The following is a 22,983-nucleotide window of genomic DNA, read 5'->3' on the forward strand; positions in this document are numbered from 1 at the left end:
GAAGAATGCCATAACTGGGAAGGAACAAAGACTGTTGATGAAAAGATCATTTACTAAATTTGATTAAGTGCAAATTTGTCCTGCTTTTGAGAGATAAAAAAGAATCCAGATAACTAATAGAGGGGCAATAGTTAAATAAGCAATATATACACCATGATTTAGAACAAATTGTTAGAATGATTTTCTGACCTAAATCAAACATTTTGGAAGAAACCAACAATTGTTGCACTTTCTGAAGACTTGGGAAAAACCAAAACACAAACCATATTTCTGAGACAAATTTTAATGGAGCATGAAAAATAGCTTAGATCGGGTCAACATTTCTCACACCAATCAGGAGGATTGATGTACGTAAAATAAAAGCTGGTCATTTTCTTTTGTGAAGCATGTGATGTTGACACCAGAAGGACATTGCCAATCTTCAGAAAAGCACAATGAACTATTTCTGGTCCTTTCTGCATTATCTGCTAACATTTCATACAGTTCACTTGTTATCAACAAGTAATTTTGGGTATCACGATCATTCCGCAGGCTAAAAAAAATCATGCTCACGTCTTCTTTGACCTCCCGTTTCTGTATTCCTTTCCTTTAGAGTGTTATCATGAGGCAGAAACATCATAAACGTAATCTTAAAAAAAAAAAAAAACTAACATTGCTTAAGCATCTAAATTTCACATGTGTGAGAATTTCCAAACTCCACAATTTAATAAATTCAAATCTGATTCATTCAAAATAATTAGTTATTTGTTAAACATTTAATCAAAACGACATGGCACAAAAACAGTTATTCTTACTATGAAATTCCATGTGCTTGCAAAATAAGTTAAAAAATAAACACATAAAACCTATATTAATCCCTCGTCCCACCCCCCCGCCCCTTCCCTGCAGTTCTTATGGGCATTGTTGATCTCTGGCCTGTGTTTTTCTTCAGGCACGGCCTCAGCGCCTCATCTCCTCCGGCTGAGGTCCTTCGAGCAGCCTCGGCTGTAAGAGATGGGATTGCGACATTCACTTTACCGCCAGGCCCGGTTGAGCAGTTTGACTTCTGCCAGGCGTTTGCTGATCATGGTGGCGAAGAAAAGAGCTAAGAGAACGCTGCTGATCAGCATGTAGTCGTAATCGTCTTTTAGTACGTCAAACTGCTTTGATGGATACACACGAGTCTGATAAATGTCCAGTCCATATGCAACGACCTACAAGAAAAAAAGAAAAAAGAACATGGCATATTTAGGTTTAAATTACCCAAAGGGAAGATAACTAATTTTGTCTCAGTGTGGTGTTAAAATGATATTCTGCCCGTGGCTTTCAAAACCAGTAATAAAGCACCTATTATGAAGCACTGTCAACAGAGACTAAGATAAGCACATTTAAATTCAGGCACACAGTGGCACTTTTGGAAAAACAATATTTTCCATTACAATCATTCAATATTTTTTAATAGGCTAAACAGTTCCAAAAATCAAGAAATGCCTTCCAACCGTGGTTATCATCATATAATCTGCAGGGTTTCCCACACATAGACTATACTTGGGCGGGCCGCCCAGGTATATTAACGGCCGCCCAAGTATATTTCGCGACCCATTTAGGTTTTTTTTTTAATAAATTTTTTTTTTTCTTATTCGTCCGTGATCTGCGACCGATTAACTTGTGGACAATGATCCCTCGCTCCCTTGCTCTGATCTCGCCTCCTTCTGGCCTGTTAAGTGGCCTGCCTCACACAGGGTGACTGGCTGTCTAAATGATGTGGCCTGCCGACATGGCCACTGTCATGCAGATCATAAATCAAAGCCCTTGATTGGTCTCTGTCTGTTATTGAAGCTTGGGATAACCTCAGCTCAGGTGAGGTAAAGGACTCTGAGTGTTTAGATAGTTCATTTAGTCTAAGTTCTCAGTGGGTCTCAAACGGTGTGGTCACCATTTATGTAAATATAGGGCTATCATTATGGGGCCTGCCTGTACCTGTTCGCTCTGCCATCGCGTGAAGGGTCTGCTAACAAGCGACCAACAGAAAGGTTAATGTTGTTGCACGTCACCTCAACCGTCCCCCCCCCCCCCCCCCCCCCCCCCTCCGCTACCACCACCCCCCCAAGTATATTTCAGATCTGTGGGAAACACTGATCTGTTTGTTAGCATCGTAATGGCAGACTCACCAGGCAGGTGGACTCCAGTCCAGAGGGGGCTGTGTAAATTCCTCGCACTCTTGTCACCGTCTGGTTGTAGTTGATGAACCACTCTGAGCGGATCAGCAGCTCTGGTGCGTACGGAATCAGGTTCTCTTCTCTGGAAAGATCAACTCAACAAGTTAGACCGAAATAAATAAATACAAGTAATTGAAATGTTTGAAACCATGCCTGACTGAGGGACGTACCGGCTTTGCTCCGTTACTATTTCTGGCCTCCGAGGGTCCAGGAACATCTTGGGTAATGACAAAATCCCTCCTGATGGCAAACCAACTATAACAAAGAAACATATTTAAAGAGGCTGAAAATAGTTCGAAAGGTTTGTTACTCTGAAACAGTGACACTCTACAGCCCATAAGCCTCGCTGTGACTTACTGAGCAGGTGGCGGCTGGTGATGCCCTTCTCAGTCAGTGTGGCCTCCATGGTAGAAATGGAGGAGGGGAAGATGTAGGACTGCTGAAGCACCTGAGGAGCGTGGGGTCGATCCAGTGAGCTGAACACGGTGCTGTTGTACAGCTCCATGCCTTCATACAGCTCGATCACAGAGAACTCGTTCCTGCGGGACTTGGTGCTCCAGTATTCGTACTGCGGAGTCAAACAGACACAATCAGAAGACATGACCCACAAAACAGCAGCCTTTTTCACCTTCAACATGTTTTTATTAATGTGCTCAGTGTATGACTACAGTGTGGCTGCTAATACAGCTGCAGTGAGCTAATATCGTACAAGAACCGCAAAAAATAAAAATAATCACAAAACTTAAGATATACATTCTTTGTATCATTTTGATAACATTTTTGTTCATTTTTACATTAATTGTTTTTATTTGTTAGTTTTTTATATTCAAAGTTCAAGGAAATACAGTTAATTATATATTTATTTAAGTTAAATAAATGTATGAAGTTTTAAAGTCAACTAGTTATCGTATTGAATAATTGTCAATATAGAGTAAAATAATTGGGATTATACTAAAATGCAGCAGCCCTACTCACCACCACCCAGTTTTCAGAGTGCACAATATGCACGGGTCCTTTGGCCTTCCTCTGAACCGCCTCGTGGATGATGCGTCCGGTTACTCCATCGATCAGGAGGATCCCCATGAAGCTGCGCTCCGGATGCGTGTCGGTGCTCTCAGTTACCACCGCCAGGAGATTGGGGTTGAGGTACTGTAAGAAATGACATGAAACACAGTTCATCTTAATCCGGCAGTGGCTCAGTCAGTAGGGGCTTGGACTTTGAGCCGTAGGGTCGCCGGTTCAAGTCCCCGACCAGACCTAAATATGGAGTGTGGACTTCTACTTGGAGAGGTCCCAGTTCACCTCCTGCCCTGCCGTGGTGCCCTTGAGCAAGGCACCGGACATCCCCCTTCCCCCCCACTCACATTGCTCCCCGGGCGCTGTACAATAGCTGCCAACTGCTCGAAGTACTAGACTCCTGGTACTAGGATGGGTTAAAAGCAGAGAACACATTTCACTGTGTGCTGTGTGCTCGGCATGTGTGACCGTTAAAGAGGGTTTCATCCCTCCCATTCTAATCACGGTGGAGAAATACACATTTTATGGGTGTCTCTGGCTCATCTTGTCCCTGACCGTGAGAACCACCAATAGGCGCGTTCACACCAAGTACTTTTCCCACAAAGGTTCCTGAGAACTACGATTTAGTTGCGTTCACACCAAAAAGTCCCAGGAACTAAATTAGTTCTAGAGAACCTTTTTTTACCCCCTTTTCAGTCCCTGCTAGAGAGCAGGGACTTTCGTGGGAGAAAAAGGTTCCTGTGTCTGATTGGCTGGGCGGAATGCAAACCACGCCCCGTAAAACTCCCAAAAACGTTTGTGAAGCCGCCATTTTATTAACTCCGGGGACTTCCGGCTGGGGATTTTGGGCGTCAGTATACGCCGTGAAGTTGTTTGCGGCCTGCCAGTAAACCCAAAGCAGAAGAAGAAGTGACATCAGCGGCTTCATTTGCCTAATCCACCCCCAGGAACTAATTTCCGGTGTGAACGCGATCTGTACTTAGTTCATGAGAATTAAAGATTTCTCAGGAACCTTTGTGGGAAAAGTACTTGGTGTGAACGCGCCTAATGAAGCTCTAAGAGTGGGAAAGACATGAGAATGATGTGTGTCACAGACATGTTGAGTATTGCGGGTTGTAATGAACCTTGCAGTTGCATTAACCTGTGACAGAGCTTTAGAGTTTTGTATTGTTCATTTCATAGATCAGGCAGGAACTAAAGAAGGGAGGTTAAGCACCAAAACACAAGATGTGTTATTGTTACTCAGTCAGTGGTGGGGAGAGGATATGATTCACCAGGGAAAAAGTGACACGAGGTGCAGTATTTCTAGGAAAGATGAGTTTTCAGTCTATGTCAAACGACAAGGAGTGACTCATTTTCAAACCCTCTCAACACTTCTTCCAAACCACAAGTGAGTTTTCAGGGGAAGTCATCGTACCTTATAGAGGACACTACGGTCTCCCATTACTCGGCCCTGGGAGTGCACGTGCTCGTTGGGCCTCTTCCCTTTGACCGACACAATCTTCTGCACCTCTGTTGGGACCACCACCTCCCAGATCAGCTCGGTCGACAAGTCCTGAGAGCGAAACATAAATACAAAAGATGTATTACTTTTGCCATTCATCTGTGATTTAGGTAGAAATCTCATGGTTCATAAATATTCGAAATATTCAGAATATATTTTATTGCTATATATCTTCAAACTCTAAATATATGATTTATTACAATTAATGAATTAAGCGTTTTGAACATGTTTCATTACCAAAATAAAGAGTAAAGTTATCAATGCAATTATTACCAATGAAAATATGGAAGCCAAAAGCTGAAGGCTAGTGGTGGCTGGATGCTTTTTAAGAAACATGTCCAAAACCCCTGAATCTTCATGTGAAAAAACAATGAAATCATTTAGCAATAAAAACAAAGGCTTGACTTGCCGTTCGCAGCCTGTAGCCAGAAAGTCTTCCCTGGCTGGAGTCAACAAGGTAAAAGAAAATGGTTGAGGCTATCTCCTGGAGCTGCTGCAGGACGTTCTTGGTAGAGGGGAAAGCAGAGACCTGGGGAAGAAATGAACAAAGTCACGTGTTGAACAATGTCTGTATCTTTGATGTTGATCTGGCGAGTAAGGAGGTTCAGAGTCTGCCACTCACCTTGTACTGGTCATCAACGAGGAGCAGGACCTTAGCGTAATCCTGGTCCATGACAGGCAGCATGAGGGACTGGAGGATCGGCTGAGGCATAGCAGGGGGGGTGACGTGACTCTTCTTCCCAAAGATGGGATTAAATACATGGAGTGTGGCCAGGCCTGTGTCCTGATGGAAGAAAATAGAAGAAAATGCCATAAATAAATACACAAAACAGTATTCAGCTTTTGCCTGCCTAAAAACCCACTTAGATTTTTCCTGGTATAATGCATGCTCAGTAGAAATGTAAAGTGATATCTGTTGACATCTCACCAAGGTACAAAAGTAAGCAAGGATCTGCCAACTTCACAGTGAGGTAATTTGCTTTATTTGTTTATTTTTCTCCGACAAGATAATATGATCTACCCACAGAGCTTTTGTTATTAGATACCTTGTCTTTGATGAGCAGAGTGCACTGAGGCGGATGAGGGAAGTGTGCAGTGGTCCGTTGCACCATCAGTTTGAAAGCTGCATTAGCTGGGATGTTGTCCAAGTAGTGCCTCCATACAATAGTGCCGGTCTTGCTGTCAATCCCGAAAAGCTTCACAGAAAACAGCAAAAGGGAAAACATTATTGTTTAAGAAAAGCCTGATCGAGTCCTTTTATTATTGTTTGATTTCACTTTAGGCATGCCTGACCATAGACGCAATAATCTTGGCTTGACAACCGATGTGCAGCACACATCATCTCTTCTGAATCATAGTAACTGCGTCAAAGCTTTAGTCCTGTACCTTCCCTGATGCAGTAACCATGACCATCATCTTCTGCAGGTTGAACTCGTCTCTGGAGAGGTTCTCAATGGTCACTTCGTTTTTGACTTGACTGCGAGGCTTGCGCGCATCGTAGAAGAGCTTCCAGAGGTGGCTGATCCACGCCTGCAGCAGGATGAGCTGAGAGGAGAGCCGCTTGAGCACCATGGAAAACAGGCCGTCTAGACGAATTAGAGAGAGAAAGGACGCTGATGAATGACTGTCAGTGGATGGAAAATTACAGCTTGACTTGTTGTTGTATTGTTATTGCAAGCAAAGCACAGGTGAATTTCATTACAATAACAGTAGTTTGTAGCTCAATATAACACTAAAATACTGTAAAATAAAAGTTAAGCAGCTTATTTCTCACATCATTAATAAAACAATCTGGTTTTGTAGAAATAGTATATGATTAAAATAAATGCTCAGAAGATATGGAGAGGTGTTTTCAGTCAACAATAGTCAAACAAAAGCCATTAATACATTTTATTTTAGAAAAGCAGTTGGGTGTGTTACCTTGAATAGCTGAATCCAAGCGAAGCGATAGAAACAGGACAAAGACAAAAGAAAATGAAGCAAATAGCAACCAAGTGAACACACCAGAGAGATCTGTGTTTACCAGGCCAGCAAGCCTGTAGCGACAAAACTACAACATGGATTATTAATGGCAGGTGCAGAGCAGTTTAAGGGAGGAAAAAGTAAAAGCAACAATTCAGTAGATTCAATTATTTAGTTCTAAAAGGAGTGGAAAATCTCAAAATGATAAACCAACTAGGCATGAAATCCCTCAGATTAGGAATTGCAAAGCTGCCATAAGCTTCTGGGACATGGAAAACATTTGAAGAATTACTGCAGTGAAAACTTAAAAAAATAAAATACTGGCAGAGATTAGTACTTAAAGCGGTACATCAGGAGGAGTAAATATGAAGGGGTTCTGGGTTGACATTTACCAGCCTTTTTGCCAAACTCGCCCTCCAGCTCTGCCTGCGTTCCAGTGAGAGGCAGATCCACCATTTCCATTGTCACCACATCTGACAGGGCCTCCTCTCTGGTCCACATCACACGCCCTGGAAAACAACACTCCTTATTGTTCTGCAATCATTCATTCTACTTTACACACCCTGCCGCTGTATGCCGTTTGCGTTGACGCTTTCCGTCAATTACGACACATTTTCTTTCACCTCCTGTTTGTGCGTACATTATGAAAACTGACTGACGGCTGGATGTTGCCGGTATTTATGATGATTAAGAAGTATAATTGTCCCTAATGCTATCAGGAGTTAAAGTATGGATTTACCAGTCTCTTTTTATTATTGGAAAAATTAAATAATTGATCTCAACAGTAAACACAATGAAGGGCAGACTCGTTACAAACTATATAACCCAGCTCCTGACAACAGCTGTATCAAAGAGCAATTCCTTCTTTCTTATACATATTAAAAAGCTAAATGTCAAGATATGAGTTTTTGTGGGGTCTGGCCAAACAACAACGTGAAAAAAGGTCAGATTATTTTTTAACTACGAGCAGGAATTCGAAATTGTTCAGACTTTGGTGCCTCTTAGTGGTAGAATCTAAAAACACACCTTGGCCGACACCTGTGCATGTAAACACCTCAGGTAACATTTGTTGGCAGTTTTTGTATTAACACTAACAAAGCTTCATGGTTTTAATATCCATACCTGGCTGCTGAATGAAAGTGAGTGTGTGGTCTTCTGTCTGCACCATGACCCTGTAGCCAACAGAGTCGTCTTTCTTAAGGAATGCTTGTACATACAGCTGAAACAAAAAGAACAAAAATGTTTTGAATTATAAAAAGAAAAACACTGCATGTTTAATCAGATTGAAATTCCGGTGAAGGAAACATGGATCTTCAATTAATTGATCACTCGGATGTAAAAGACACTGGAGATTCACCAAGATTCAATTGCTGACTCACCTCCTCAGGTTTGCCACCATTGGGATCCAAAGGAAAAATCAGTGTTGTGTCCAGAAGTCTGCGCCCTGTTTCTGCACTGAACAGGTTAACACTGCAAGCCTGTGTGGAAGAAAGAAGATACTCGCATGAATAATAAAATACTTCTTAGGCCAACACACATTGGTTTGTCAAAATTAACAGAACATTTTATTTCCCTGCTGTGGGAGGAATAAAGGGATTCTGAATTTGAAAGTTATAACACTTGCATCAAGCACACAAAGAGATATATAAGACTTTAGTAAACCCGCTGATATTCAAACCATAGTTTGCTAATAGTAGATAGATGGTAAACCCAATGCTTAAGAAGTCTGAATGTATGATTTCACAATTACTCACAGTTGTATTCTTGGGTGACATGACAGCAGCAATAGTCTTCTCTCCAGTGGTGGCAAATGAAACCAACAAGGCCTGGGAATCATGACAAAATAGTCAACAACACTTTACCACTGTTTCTTAGATTAACAAATTGTATTACATCAGAAAGTCCCATTCAGATCTGCCCATTTTTTATATAATAAACCAAAAACAATGGCATCAATGCTCAACAAGAAGGACAGTAAGACATACAAAACTGGGACTTCGGCTTCACAGACAGCCTGGCAGTTTTCTAACATTATACAACATTTGGTCAAAAGAAAATGGGAAAAAAACATTTCGTTTGGCAAATGTTGTCAAAAACTAAGAAGAAATATACATGAAGTTTTTGTGTACTGTGTATATCTGTTTGTTGCCATACGTTTATCTCTTGCCATCTAACTGGCTATAGAAAACTAATATCAGCCCTGGAAAATAAAATATATATCTAAGTGGTCAGGATTATAATTTTCAGAAACCTAAATCAAGCACGAGAGAAGTGCAAGGTAGAGAAACAGTTACTTACAGGATTGAAATCCCTCAGAGTAACTATCTGACCGTCGTTGAGCTGGAGGAGCAGGTGTTGTTCTGGCCCAACTTGAAGGAAGAACTCAGACAGCGGAGGACGAGCTGCGTTGGGCTGAGTGGACCTCAGTACTGGCTGGAAACCAGGAGTGACTTCAAGTCCCAGTGACTAGAAGAAGAAAATTGTAAAACATTTACACAGAGAAAAACAAGTATATGTAAACAGAGATAGTTCCATTGTGTCGGTGGAGATATACAGAGAAGTTAGAGATGAATGGAGTCCTATCCTAACCAGAGAAAAGGAAAATCATGGTAACTCTAGTATAGAACGTTTATTTTCTTGTAGTTACCTGCAAGGGGATCTGGCTCATCTCTGTCTGTGATTCCAAGTCCAGCATGTACAGGGATACAGTGGCAGAGTCCGCGCACGTCAACATGCCCTCGCCGATCACTGCACAGCTGGCCTGTATGTTAGACAGCCACGGAGCTTCCACTGAGAACTGGAGACAACACAAGCAAAGATGTCAGAAAAGGGGACTTTATTAAGCATTTTGCAACAGTACAGCTTCCCTTGTAGCATTCCAAAAAAGTGTGTTTTATTTATTTCCTCTAAGTATTATAAAAATAATTCTATCATTTCTACGAAACATTTATATACTGTAACTACTGTATAAATCAAGATTACCTGTCTGATTATCTCTCCGTCATCCAAACTGTAAACAACAATTGCAATGTGGGAATGGGGAACGATTCCCAGGACATACACCTCACCATTTCCACCAGAATACACAGACTGGTAATCCACGGTTTCACTGTTTGGATAGAAAGAAAGACCGACAGTTTAAACATTTTTATAATGCAAATATATTTTGCTTGTTTATACAAGATACTTCTACTGCTGAAATACTACATTTTTCGATGTTCTGCATCATGTTATTGTTAATGCTTGTATTCATATGCTTGAACCAACCACATTAGAAAGAAACAGGTCCACTTGCCTTTCTGGTAGATTTTCTATCCATTTTTGATGACCGTTAGAGAGGTAATGGAGAGAGATGGCAGTTTTCTTTAAAACAGCCACGTGCTTCACGATGTCTTGCTGTCCAATTAAACAAGCCGACTGGAAACTAAAATGCAGAACAAAAGCAGTTATCATCTGATCGATCAAAGACCATTTGTAGACCTAACAAGTGAAAATCAAGGAGGTAATCACCTGCCAGAATCCAGCACAATCTCCCAGTTCAAACCACCAATATTTATCTCCCAGGAGCGCAGCAGACGGCCATCACCAACAACCAGCAACGCATCTAGGAGACAGGAAACAGTTACATTTGTTATTTGCTTTCAATTGCAGAACTAAATGCTCTGTAGGCTTAAGCGCTAAGACAAAATCACCTTGTCCATGGTGCAGAAGAGCATCAATTTTTCCCTCCGGCCCAATCGCATCTACATGTCGCCAGACTGTAACAGACAATTAACTGGTATTAATATAAGAACACAAGGCATTTCAACTGAGAGGCGGGTGGTCTTTATGCACTTTCAGTTGCAAATACAAAATACTCACAGAGTTCTCCAGTCCTGATGTTAAGGGAAGCAAAAACATTGTTCTCTGTTGCCACGATAACCTTTTTGGATGACTGCGACTGTGCGTCAAAATTAGAAAAAAGAACCTTGCCGACATACTGCTGCCTCCTGGAAATCAAAAGACAGAAAACAACCAGTCAGAAGGTCAACACTATAGATACAAATGATATGTAAAAGCAAAGGTTGAGTTCCAAAATTGATCAAATCCCATTGGATTTACAAAGGAAAGGAAAGAAAAGAAGAAAGGACTTTTTGTTGGACTTTATAATGGTTATTATCAGATTGATTCAAAGCTTTTCAAATGCATAGAGATCAATATCTAACACATTCACTATAAGTAATTTAGCTTAATGGAGCTCAGAATTACTAGTCATAAATTGTGAAAGAGCCCACAGCATCTGCAGCTGGTAAATAACATGTATCGTATGATTTTAAAAAAAAGGGCCTTTCTCTCACACAAAGTCCACCCTAAACAAGCCGGGTCGCAGCTTGTGGCTGTGACAGGTGATAGCATTAGCATTTTTTCATTAAAACATGGCTCAAATTGCACACATATTTGATTATTTTGTAGACTCCTCTTACCAGTCAAATTTCCCTACTTGATCCTCAAACACAGCCCCGACAGTGCTGCATAATATGACAAAATTCAGGCAAAACCAAATTAGCTTTGCCATTGCAGCAATAGCATTAGCTTGCTCTTCAAGAGGGGGAGCAAAACGAGGAAATCGGAAGTGGACTGGCTTCCTTCAAGTCTGGTGCCTGAGACGTGCTGCCCCCTGCAGGGCGGATGATACACATCTTCGCTTCAATACATGTAATGCAGTGACCTCATATTATATATCCATGGCAGCCAGTGACCATGAACCCAATGAACATGTTTACATTTCATCTGATATTCTCATTCTACAAAAATGGTGGAAGTACTGTCACTTACTTTTGCAGACACCAAATTACATTACGTTGACCTAATACTCACATTCATTATATATGTTGAATAAATAGAGATTGTCTTTGCAATGGTACTAAATAAATACGTTTAAAAAATGGTTTTATTAATTAATTGCAATTTATTTAAAATGCCAAGTTCAAGGAACTGCCTTGTCACTTTGATCATACATGGAAGTGGAGCATATAGTTGAATTGCATAGTTCAATGTATTAATCTGTTAACACTCAACTCCCTTATGGTTCAAAATAAAAGGTAGTTTGCAGACACAAACTGGCATTGATTTTTTACTTCTGTGATCAATGCAACTTATATATAACAGAATAAATTGCAGAAACAAATGTGCAATTTTTTTAAAAAGGTGCTGTCTTCAAATTGATTATTGCATATGATAAAAAAAAACACATTTAATAGACATGTGTAATGATGTTCAAATATCCATTACTTAAATCAAACAATAACATAATAAAAAGAACACTGTAGAGTAGTTCAATGGGAACAAATGAATTACATGTGCGTGATTTGTATATGGATAAAGGCAATATTTAATTATACTGTGTATATTTGGAAGCTTCTATTAATAGTATTATACACCTTTATTAATAGTGGGATTAAAAACTGTTTCGTATACACTGTGTAAATGTTTGGATGGGATGTTGGGCTGACAGTTGACAGCGCCCCCTCTGATTTACTTTCACGGTGTCTTCTACCAGCATCTAGTTTTTACATGGGATTTCAAGATGGCGTCGAGCGGAGGAGAAGGGGAACACGAATGGACAGCGGCAGTACGGCCGCTTTTATCAGCCTCGTACACCGCTTTTGAAACGAAGGAGCTACCTCAGCTTATCGGGTCTATCATCAACAGGTAACTGGTTACATGTCAATTAGCTGCGGGTCTCTATTTGTTCAAATTCTACCCATGTCCACCCATGAGAGATCTGGCTGGCTAACATGCTAACTTAGCTTGTTTGGTACAGTTCGATGGGAAACGTTACCAGTTTAGCTAGCTTTAGCAGCTAACACGCTACTTGAGCTTAACTTGTACTGGCATCGAATATGCTAACGTTAGCTCACGTACTCAAATTGCTATTAAGCTCCTACTGGCTGGTAATGCATAAACAGTTTGAAACAAAGCTGGGCCAATGGCTGGTGTATGTCAGTCTTTAATGGGACATTAAAGAAGCGCAGTCGTCATTTGGCTTCGCAGTGTAAGGTTTTGAAAATCTGCTTCATCATTAGCTAGCCAACACAAACATTAGCCAGCAAGCTACCTAAGGGGCCTTCCAAACGAACGTTGAAATAGCCACAGTAATATTTGACTGCGTCAGCTAAGTTACGTTGGCTTTATTTGGTTTGTGTTGTATGCTCAGCTTGCAATACCAAGTATGCTTTGTGCATGTCAACATGCAATTTATACATTAACTAATAAAGGTTGCCAGTGTTAAACGCTATCTGCTGTGTGGCTGGGCTGGAAGTAGGCGTGGACCATGTACTCCACTTATGTTTGATAAGGTGGTGATGGGTCGCCGTTAATGTATTTTTCAATAAAACTATAACTTGGCGACATTGCTGCTTGGTAATAAACCGTGTAGCTGAAACTACAATGAAGCTGGTGCAGGGTCTGTCAAGCAGGGGAACGTATATTTGAAGTAAAACTAGACGTACGCTCTTGTATGTGCACATTTCGACTGGCAAACTACCCCACTTTCTTCTTCACCATGGAGTGAATAACATATCAGTAGTACCAACACAGTGAATAGTATGGCTTTTTTAGTGGTGCCATCAGCTGATGACACTGCATTCAAATTAAGAGCTTCCTGGTATTTTTATTGGTTTCATTTTCCAAAGCAACAACAACCCTGCAAATACTGCTAACAAGGATTTAAGTTTCGTTTTCGAATGAAACTCTGGTTTGGGTTTGGAAAACGGTCAATTATCTATTGAAATGCTTACAGTACACTATAGTATATAACGTTTAAAACACAATTACAGCTATGTGTCACCATTGCAAGTATTTTCTACATTGTGAGCATGGAATTCAGATTATGCCTAATAGTTGTTTTTAAAATGTGTAACATAATTGTTGGTGTTTTAAACTGGAAGTTTAGTTGTCAGCATCAGTGGTGTGGCATCTCCAGCACACCCTCCATGTTATTCCACTTTCTGAGAGTTTTTAAGAAATGTGTTTTAGATTTAGTTCTATGAGGGTTTTACTAACTAGATGTTAGCATGTAGATCAATGTCTGTATATGTGATTGTGGATACTAAGAACATGCATTTAATGGAACATTTGTGCTGTCACTTGAATACTTTGATGTTCTGGACGCTGTAGAAGGCTGTTTGAAAAAGATTAATATATAGATAAGGAAAGAACATGTCCCTGTGAACGATTGATGCTAACACAGGTGGGTCCCTAGCTGTCCAGGTCCACCAACAAAGACTGCTCCCCATTTTTCTGGAAATATGTGATTTAGAATGCAGAAACAAAATATGAGAGTTTAATGAGATATTTTACTTGTCATTTGCAGTGAATCAGACATCCTTCACCACGACAAACAGTATGAGCCGTTCTACTCATCATTCGTGGCACTCTCTGCACACTATATCACCACAGTATGTGGTCAAAGTAAGTATATTTTATTTCTCTATTGTGATAGATATTGCTACTTATGTCAGGCACTATATTCAAATGCTACCAGTTGTATTTTGTACAACCAGCAAATCATTTATTTTCTATCTCCCTAGTACCGAGAAATCAGCTGCTGTCGGTTGCTGCAGCATGCAAAGTATTGATTGAATTCTCTTTGCTGCGCTTGGAGAACCCAGATGAGGCATGTGCGGTATCACAGGTAAGGGAAAAAACTGCATTCTACTTATGGTCGATGTGTGTCAGTTTTCACTTTTATTAACTATATAAACCCACATGTTAAATTTAAGAATACGTTGCTTTTTGTTCTTCAGAAACACCTGATTCTTCTGATAAAAGGACTTTGCACTGGCTGCAGCAGACTGGATCGCACAGAAATCATTACTTTTACTGCTATGATGAAATCTGCCAAGTTGCCTCAAACCGTAAAGACCCTTTCAGATGGTAAGTGTCCCTTTTTAGGGAAGGATCAAAATGAAGCAATACTAAGCTAATAATGATACATTACTACTGTTAGTAAAATGATTTATTCATGCTTTTGATTGACAAGAACTGTCCTTTTTGTTCATTTAATAGTGGAAGATCAGAAGGAGTTGCCCAGTGCTGTGAACCCAGAGCTTCGTCAAAAAGAAGTGCAAATGAACTTCTTTAATCAACTGACTTCAGTTTTTAACCCGGACCTTACCACCATCTTGGCCTCCCCGTCAGCATCACACATGCAGGCAAGTGTTGCAGAGCAGCCGTCCTATCGCCTGCTCCACTCTCAGCTACTAATGACAACTTGATTGAGTTAACCAACCTTCTTACTGAAAATAAACGTTTTTTTTTACGATATATGTTGTATGTATGTAATATAATTTGCCTCCTGATTAATCATCAGTGTTTTGTTTTCCTCTCTCTCTAATTATAGGCTGAGAGTGATTGCGATGACCAAACCACAGAACAAGCTATTCAGGCCAAAATGAAAAATGCCTTTGTCTCTCAGAATGTGTCTAGCTTACAGGAACTCGGTAACTATTTTTTTATTTGTATCTAGTCTTTAAGTGCTGAAGCACATTTGATATCCTTAAAGGTGGGGTAAGTAATTTCGGTGAAACCAGCTCGAGTGCGCTAGAATTTGAAAATACACAGCCGGAATAAATCTGCCACTTCCTTACAGAGCCCCTCCTCCAACACATACGAACGCGCACATGACCAATGAGGGCACGAGATAAGTTTGTGCACAGGTGGAAGGCTGACAGGCAGGTAGGCCATCCAGTTATTTTAGCCGGGCCGGCTAAAATGATTGGTCATGCTTTTTACAGTACTACGGCTTCCACAGATGACATTTTTAATGGATTTTTTGTCAAAGCACTTAAGATATTCAGTGTTTCCCCTAGGTTTACTGCCCTGGCAGGGTGTTGCTCGAAAAAAAATGGCTGGGCGCCCACATTTTTGTTATTCTCTGGAGCAGAGAGGAGCTGTGGATTATTGTTATTGATATTGTACAGTAACAAAGTATTTGTACATTAAAAAGTAATACAGTAGTGTTACACTGGCTGTATTCATTTTTATTCAAACTGTATTCCCTTCTTATCATGTAGCCTACACTTCTTCCTTTCATTGATACATTTAAATCACCTGACTACAGCATATAACATACCTGCTGCAACCCTGTGCTGCTGCTGCTTCTCTCTGCCTCATCCTCTATTGCTGGACCAGGCACCTCCACCTCATCTGATCTCTGATATGAAAGCAATCGTGTTATGATCATATTGAGCTATTGGTGTGAGTCTAACATTAAACAAGCAGTCTGCTTGTCATACATTGCTGACGATACATTTTTAGAGGCAATTTGTTGAGTCACTGCCGCTAAATGCCGGTAGCATCAAGCTAGCAAGTCCTGCATGAGCCTCACATCAACAGGTGTAGACAGAACATCCAATTATCCTGAGCTAATTTACTGAATAAACCAACTCACATCTCAATACTGTAGTTCAAAACCGCGGTACCTGCTCCATCTGTGAGCTATTTTTCGAATGCGCACGCTACGTTCGTTGTCGCGCGTCCACCTGGGCAGGCTGTGTGTGTCCTTCTCCCGTGACGGTAACGGCTTGCGGTTAAAAAATAATAATAAACAAATTTGAAACTTGGGGGGGACACAAACGGGCAGACAGCAGAGCTCGGGGCAATAAAGCAGATTTGTTTGACTTTTTTACACTTTGTCGTTCTCCTCCTTTCCTCCACTCTTGTCTCTGATTGTGTGTGTGTGAGCCCCGCCCTTCAGAAACAGAGTGGAGGGAGAATGTGAATACGCAAAGCAGTGGACACTGAAACATGAACACATTGGATAAATAACATGGCGTTTAGTTTATTTAATAAAAGAGCACATGTTCAATGTGAAAAGTGACCGTAGATAGATTACTTCAGTTGAAATTTGGTGCTATATATATATTTTTTTTTTAATAAAAAACAAAATAAAAACACCTTGAATTTCAGGCAGGGCGCGGGGCTCCGTTGGCAGGGCGCAGCGCCCCGCCAAGACAATGGTAGGGGAAACACTGATATTCATTGCTATTGGGATGCTAAGAGCATTCCCTGGAATATAACAAAGTGTATCTCGAGCCGGTTTCTCAAACTTACCAACCCCACCTTTAAGTATTTTAGTATTATTAAGTAGAATCTTGGGGCATTTTCCCCTCAACCTTTTCACATGCAAAATGACTGTCCACCCCTTTTTTCTTACCAGAGTTAACTGTTTTTTTTAATATATTCCCAGGTGGGTCTGAGAAGTTGCTACGTGTGTGCCTCAACCTGCCCTACTTTCTGCGCTACATCAACCGTTTCCAGGATGCTGTATCAGCCAACTCTTTCTTTATCATGCCGGCCACAGTGGCCGATGCCACTGCTGTCCGCAATGGGTAATTGATTTATTATATACAATTTTCATTCTTATATTATGATTTGTTTATAAGGGTCAATATCAGCTGTGTACGTTTCTGCATGTGTATTTGGTAACTAATGTTCTCTACTGTTCAATAAACTTTTAATGCTTTAACCCCAAACCCAGTTTCCATTCACTGGTGATAGACGTAACCATGGCTTTGGACACACTGTCCCTGCCTGTACTGGAGCCCTTGACACCGGGGAGATTACTGGATATGACCGTGCTGGCTTTGAGCTGTCTCTATGCTGGTAGGTGAAAAACTCTGTTGGACAAAATGAAGTATACTGTTGTGTCCAGTAATTGAAAAAGTTTTAAACTTCAGCAAAAATGGAAGAATTATAGATGGGACAGAAATAGCCGTTTCCTTTACAAAAAATGAAACCATAAAGCAGTGTAGTACTATGCTGGGTTGCTTGAATGTACCTCCCTTATTTATACATTTTGTTAAATTATTGAATTAAATTTGTACAAGTCAAAATAAATGTTTATTTTTTAACCCTTTTAGGTACGAGTGTTGCCACCTGCATGGCCATTCTGCAGGTAGGCAGCGGCTTGCAGCTGCGCTCAGCCTCCACTGGGACTAAAGAGGAAGACTATGAAAATGACGCAGCCACAATTGTCCAGAAATGTGTGAGTATTATGAATAAAACATTCTCAAAGTATGCTCAAATAGGAAATAATCTGGTGCTTCGTTGAAACTTTATTCAGTAACTTCTGTTTTCGACTCGCAAGACTCAGTGAGTTACAGGTTTATTTCAAATGATGAACAAATTGTTGGGGCAGGGAGTTGCATTCTGAATGGTTTTATGTTGAAGTTATTGTCTCATATATTGCCATTAAATTTCTCATTTTTAGTAATATGTTATTGGTGCCTTGGCACCTTAAACACACCGTAAGAATATTTAAAATGCTAACAAGTACAACATTTGTGTTGGCAACAGCTGGAGATCTACGAAATGATTGGACAAGCCATCAGTAACTCCCGCAGAGCTGGAGGAGAGGTGAGTGCTAGGACTAGAATGATAGTATTGTGAAAGAAAAACAAGTTCAGTTCCTTTTGATTAACTTTACTGTTTGTGAAGTTAAAGTAGGGCTGCTCAATTAATCGTATTTTAATCGCAATTGGGATTGTGGCTTGCAACGATTACGAAAACAACCTAATCGAAATATAACGATTCTTTTTTTATTATTAATCATTATTCTTTTTTTACTTATTTACTTATTATTATTGGTTTTTATTGGTTTTTCAGTTGAGTTATACTTAAAGTTTAGGGTAATAAACTGTTAAAAACATACTGTTCAAATTGTTTTTATCCAATAAATTGATGTTTTCAAAGTAAATGGATAATCGTTTTTAATAATCGTGATATCAATTATTGACCCAAATAATCCAGATTATGATTTTTGCCATAATCGAGCAGCCTTAGTTTCTAGCAAAAAATCTTTAAGAGATGACATGAGCAGCCCTACCAGCATTTGCCATGGTGGCAAAACATTTTTATTTGGTCTTAAATTGTAGTTCAACATTTATTTCCAGTTACTTCTGGACCATGACGGTGGGCCAGCCTTTAATGTTTAACTGAGTGGAATGTGTTGAATATGTTTTACCAAAATGTTGGCTATATGTCAAAGAGTTTTCAGGTTGTGACAGTGCACTGCAACATGTTTGTTGATCTTGTTTATTTGTATTTATTATTTTTGATATTATTTATTTAAATGTGGATATGAATGTATAATTTATTTAATTGAATTTTGTATTGGTTTTTCAGTTAATTACCCTGAACGTATAATTCAGCAGTTAGAAAAGTTCAAATTATTATTTGTATTTGTTTTAAAGTACAATAAATGGATGTTGTCAATGAATAATCGCATTTAATAATCGCAATTACAATTATTGACCCAAATAATCGAGATTATGATTTTTGCCATAATCGAGCAGCCCTAAATTAAAGTGGTCAAAAAAGACATTCATTTGATGGACCTATTTCCTTACTGCAGCATTATCAGAACTTCCAGCTGCTTGGAGCCTGGTGCCTTCTAAACAGCCTCTACCTGATTCTTAACCTGAGCCCCACGGCCCTGGCAGATAAAGGGAAAGAGAAGGACCCCCTGGCCGCCCTGCGCGTCCGTGATATTGCCGCTCGCACCAAGGAGGGCGCGGGATCGCCTAAACTTGGGCCTGGCAAAGGGTAATTTACAAAGAAAATTAAAAAAGTCATTATAATGTTTGTGGTGTCGCGGTGGCTTCATCTTTTGATCGTCATCAGTTAAGCATCACATCTTTTAAATAACTGAAGGTGTAGTGGTTACTGCAGACATTTCTGGAAAATGTATTTTTTGTTTAATTACTATATCAAAAAAATAAATAAATGCTGCTCTTAAAGTGAGATGTGTGGATCAATGATTTGTTCCTTTTTCTTTTTGATTTGTTTCCAATAGACACCAAGGCTTTGGTGTTTTGTCTGTTGTCCTTGCAAACCATGCCATCAAACTTTTGACTTCACTTTTCCAGGATCTCCAAGTTGAGGCTCTGCACCGGGTAAGTTGGATAAACAAAATAAAAATGTTTGTCTGTTATGATTTATGAGTTTTTTGAGCCACATAATGCCCCATGTTTTGATGTTAACAAAAGTAAAAAATAAAACAGGTTTGCAATTCTGTCAAACTTCATTATTTATTACTCCTTAAATGTATTAAAAAGGAACTCTTCAAAAGAAAGGAAAGAACAAATATTATTATGCTAAAAATAAGTTAGTAAGGTTGTCTAGTTAGATTTTTTAAAACTTATGTTTAAAATAATAATTAAAAAGAAGGATCTAAGCATGAAATAAACAATATAAAAAACAGGATACAAAAGTAACGTCCTATGTCTTGAAACCCTTGTTTGCAGCAGGGCTGGGCGAGTGACGGACCCCCCGCCGAACTCAACATCATGGCACAGAGCACTTCCATCCAGAGGGTCCAGAGGCTCATCGACTCTGTGCCCCTCACCAATCTACTCTTCACACTTCTCTCAACTTCCTACAAAAAGGTATTTACGTACTTGTAATTTGCACAAGTGTTTATTGACTTCATCTTTCAGTGCAATGTAATACAGGATAAACCCTTTGGAACATTGTGTAATTTAGACAGACGTGTGCAACAGAAAATACACAGACACCGAACAGATATCGTTATGCAAAATATTGGAATTGAACCATCACATGATTAGTGCTGCGTACCAGTACGCCGAACCGGTACTGGACTTGTAAAAAGTTTCGGTTCAAGTCCGGTTAAAACCGGAACGTCAGGAACCGGTACTTACGTATATTCTCCTTTGTGTTCTAAACCATCTAAAACCTTCCATAGATCGAGAAATTTGCGCTGAGAAAAGACGAAAAACATTGTTTTGGCTTCTGATATGGCGGCCATTACTGAACTCACGAAGTCTCGCAAAATATCGCAACTGCTCGCGAGATCTGTGTGACGTCAAGGGAAGCTGACTTAGACATAGTGGACACTGACAGCGTGGGATACTGGTTGCCATATATGGTAGTGTAGCTAAGCTAACTCCTTTGTATGTATGGTGATATAGTGTCTGCCGAAAGAGCAACACTTCACCCAGACAATGTCAATATGCTGTTGTTCTTGAACAAGAACACATAGACTTGTACTCTTGCATATTGAGTCTTGTATGTACATCACTATGTATGTAGTTGTGTTGTGTAGTTAGTAACACATGTAGAGTTCTAGAAAAGACATGGTGTAGACACAAGTTGGAAGGGGGGCACAATAAACCTGACGAGTTTGAATTTGAGTTGATTATGAGTTTATTTTCAATTGATAATTAGCTCACAATAAGTTCACTTTAGTTACTCACACAACTTGACACAAGTCCGGACTTATAAGTCCGGACCTGAACCTGAACCTCTGGACTTGAGTCCGGACCTGAACCTGAATGTGAGTCCAGGTACACAGCACTACACATGATATATGTTTGCCAGCTGTTTCTGTCCTCGTCTTACAGTTGTGTGAATACAATCTGATTTGAAACCTTTAATTGAAGGATCAGAAACGGTTGTCATTATTAAGAGTGTTTCTTGTTTTGGATCCATCAGGCTTGTGTTCTCCAACGTCAGAGGAAAGGCTCAGTCAGCAGCGATGCCAGCGCTTCTACAGATTCAAACACCTACTACGAGGATGATTTCAGCAGTACAGAGGAAGATAGCAGTCAAGGTACTTCATTTTGGATTTAAGTATTGCATCTTCACTTTCTTAAAACTGAACATTCTCCCCATATAATACCTATTGTCAGGACTTCTTTGTTGTTTCTATCCTGGCACATATTGTTCTGCACTTCACTATACATTTGAAATTTAGAAGTATTTGATAATGCAAGGATTACAAACTGTATTGATTCAAATATGTTCTAATAATCAACATTTAAAGGATGCGCCACATAATGGAGTGAGAAAATTCAGTTGTTATGTTTGGATGTAATTTCTCCTGATAATAACAGCCAATGATGTGAAGCATGGCTGCGCAGTAGGAACAGCCTCAAAAGGTCCCTCCTGAATGGGGACTTTATCCTCTCTGCAAAAACAGATAATGATTGCTTACCGGAAATTCCTTATTGAATCATCTCTAATACTTTTGAATTAAAATTAACTGTAAAGAGATATAATACATTCTTACCTTTTTTTTATTTTAATGTTTTTAAATGAAGGTATGATCAGGGCATCATGTAGCTGTAGGTGTGATGGAGGCACACTTATGCTCTCATCACTAAATGAGTAAACAAACAAGCTAATATCCTAGAAGCTTTAAGTTTTGCTTTCAAGGTATGCTTCAGATTTCTCTCCATGTCAGTCAGGAAGCAGGTGCCGTTAGCCGAGTCATGTTTGTGTTCTGATCTCGGAGCTAGTGTCAGTGCTGAGCTGTATCAGTAAGGCAGTGAAACAGGCGTGCTGCCAGTGGATCAGTCAGGTTATGGCAGCAGTGAGGGGAAATGCATTCACACACACAGTAATGTCATTACTTTTTTTGTCCCTTCATCACACAATGTGAACAGTGTAGTTGACAGTTTCTACTATTTCAGCAGAGAGAAGACAGGAGAAGACAAGTGCAGCTTGTGTCTCAGGTCAGCAGTTTTCTGTCCTCAGGTCCAAGACTTGGTGTCCACTTCACTGTCCTAGATTCATTGTGTTTTTGTGTGTCTCACAATTGTAGGCTCTGAGCTGTGGCCCTACTAGCTTAGAAAATGGCAGAGCCACAGATGAAGAGCCTTTGGCAAAACAGCTCTCAATTTGAAACGTGCCCTTCTATGGAATGAAAAGTATAAATTGATGTTTTTTCAAAGAGATTCATCTGTGGCTCAGTGTGGTTTGAAGGATAATGCCAGCAGTGTTGACATGTGGCTGCAAATGATTGTTTTCACACCCATCACAACCTTGTCTGGCAAAGTGGAACATGTACAGTAACTAACTACGTTTTGCAATTCTGTTGAGTCAACCTTTTCCCAGGTGCTTTCAAGAGCTGTGTCCTAGAAATACAACTTGTACAATGGTTTTATTTGACAGAGAAAATTAAAAAATAGAACTTACTTTATCCGTTTACACAAACGACAAACACTGAGCAAAGAAGCGATGTGCTCCCAAGTCACAGAGAGTCATGGTCCATTGGATGATTGATAGATCTGTTTGTCTGTCACCCAGTCTGTGCCCTGCGTTATCCGGCCAAAGTTCGATGCACACTTGTAGTTGTCAGACAGATCTGATGTTTGTGATAGCTATATATTGTGATGTATCATCACTGAGGTAAATAATTGAAATTATTTAAATGTTGTTTTTAAAAATGACATCCAATCTTAATTTTTTTCTTTGATCATCATAGTCAGCTTGCTTGTCATTGCATTTCTCGTCAGT

At 39.9% G+C, this 22,983-nt stretch overlaps 2 protein-coding genes across 9 annotated transcripts in view; one reads left to right on the top strand and one right to left on the bottom strand.

Moving 5' to 3' along the window:
* Positions 1-267: 267 nt before the first annotated feature.
* On the bottom strand, positions 268-11,302 carry emc1 (ER membrane protein complex subunit 1). The gene is made up of 22 exons (XM_079676796.1): positions 11,145-11,302; positions 10,543-10,670; positions 10,374-10,439; positions 10,192-10,285; positions 9,977-10,105; positions 9,664-9,790; positions 9,329-9,478; positions 8,980-9,147; positions 8,436-8,507; positions 8,061-8,159; positions 7,804-7,900; positions 7,074-7,190; positions 6,106-6,305; positions 5,766-5,915; positions 5,342-5,503; positions 5,129-5,248; positions 4,633-4,770; positions 3,174-3,347; positions 2,556-2,766; positions 2,369-2,453; positions 2,151-2,280; positions 268-1,193 (listed from the first exon to the last, which is right to left on the bottom strand). Exons 1-22 carry the CDS (start codon positions 11,234-11,236, stop codon positions 1,014-1,016), a joined length of 2,889 nt encoding a protein of 962 aa, XP_079532922.1. The 5' UTR covers positions 11,237-11,302; the 3' UTR covers positions 268-1,013.
* Positions 11,303-12,211: 909 nt separating this feature from the next.
* ubr4 (ubiquitin protein ligase E3 component n-recognin 4) overlaps positions 12,212-22,983 on the top strand; it is a 52,772-nt gene continuing 42,000 nt past the window's right edge. For 6 of the 8 annotated variants that reach the window (XM_079676932.1, XM_079676938.1, XM_079676933.1 and 3 more), the window contains exons 1-15: positions 12,212-12,372; positions 14,036-14,133; positions 14,253-14,356; positions 14,469-14,598; positions 14,731-14,876; positions 15,065-15,164; positions 16,913-17,054; positions 17,204-17,328; positions 17,586-17,710; positions 18,022-18,081; positions 19,079-19,269; positions 19,520-19,619; positions 19,971-20,111; positions 21,178-21,295; positions 22,158-22,199. In XM_079676932.1, coding sequence (XP_079533058.1) covers positions 12,248-12,372; positions 14,036-14,133; positions 14,253-14,356; positions 14,469-14,598; positions 14,731-14,876; positions 15,065-15,164; positions 16,913-17,054; positions 17,204-17,328; positions 17,586-17,710; positions 18,022-18,081; positions 19,079-19,269; positions 19,520-19,619; positions 19,971-20,111; positions 21,178-21,295; positions 22,158-22,199 — 1,747 coding nt within the window. In that variant the 5' untranslated portion in view covers positions 12,212-12,247. The remainder of the gene's footprint in view (positions 12,373-14,035; positions 14,134-14,252; positions 14,357-14,468; positions 14,599-14,730; positions 14,877-15,064; positions 15,165-16,912; positions 17,055-17,203; positions 17,329-17,585; positions 17,711-18,021; positions 18,082-19,078; positions 19,270-19,519; positions 19,620-19,970; positions 20,112-21,177; positions 21,296-22,157; positions 22,200-22,983) is intronic. The other 2 variants (XM_079676935.1, XM_079676939.1) reach the window with 1 other exon arrangement.

This window comes from Notothenia rossii (assembly GCF_949606895.1).
Source record: "Notothenia rossii genome assembly, chromosome: 4".
In the NCBI taxonomy this organism is placed as follows: domain Eukaryota; kingdom Metazoa; phylum Chordata; class Actinopteri; order Perciformes; family Nototheniidae; genus Notothenia; species Notothenia rossii.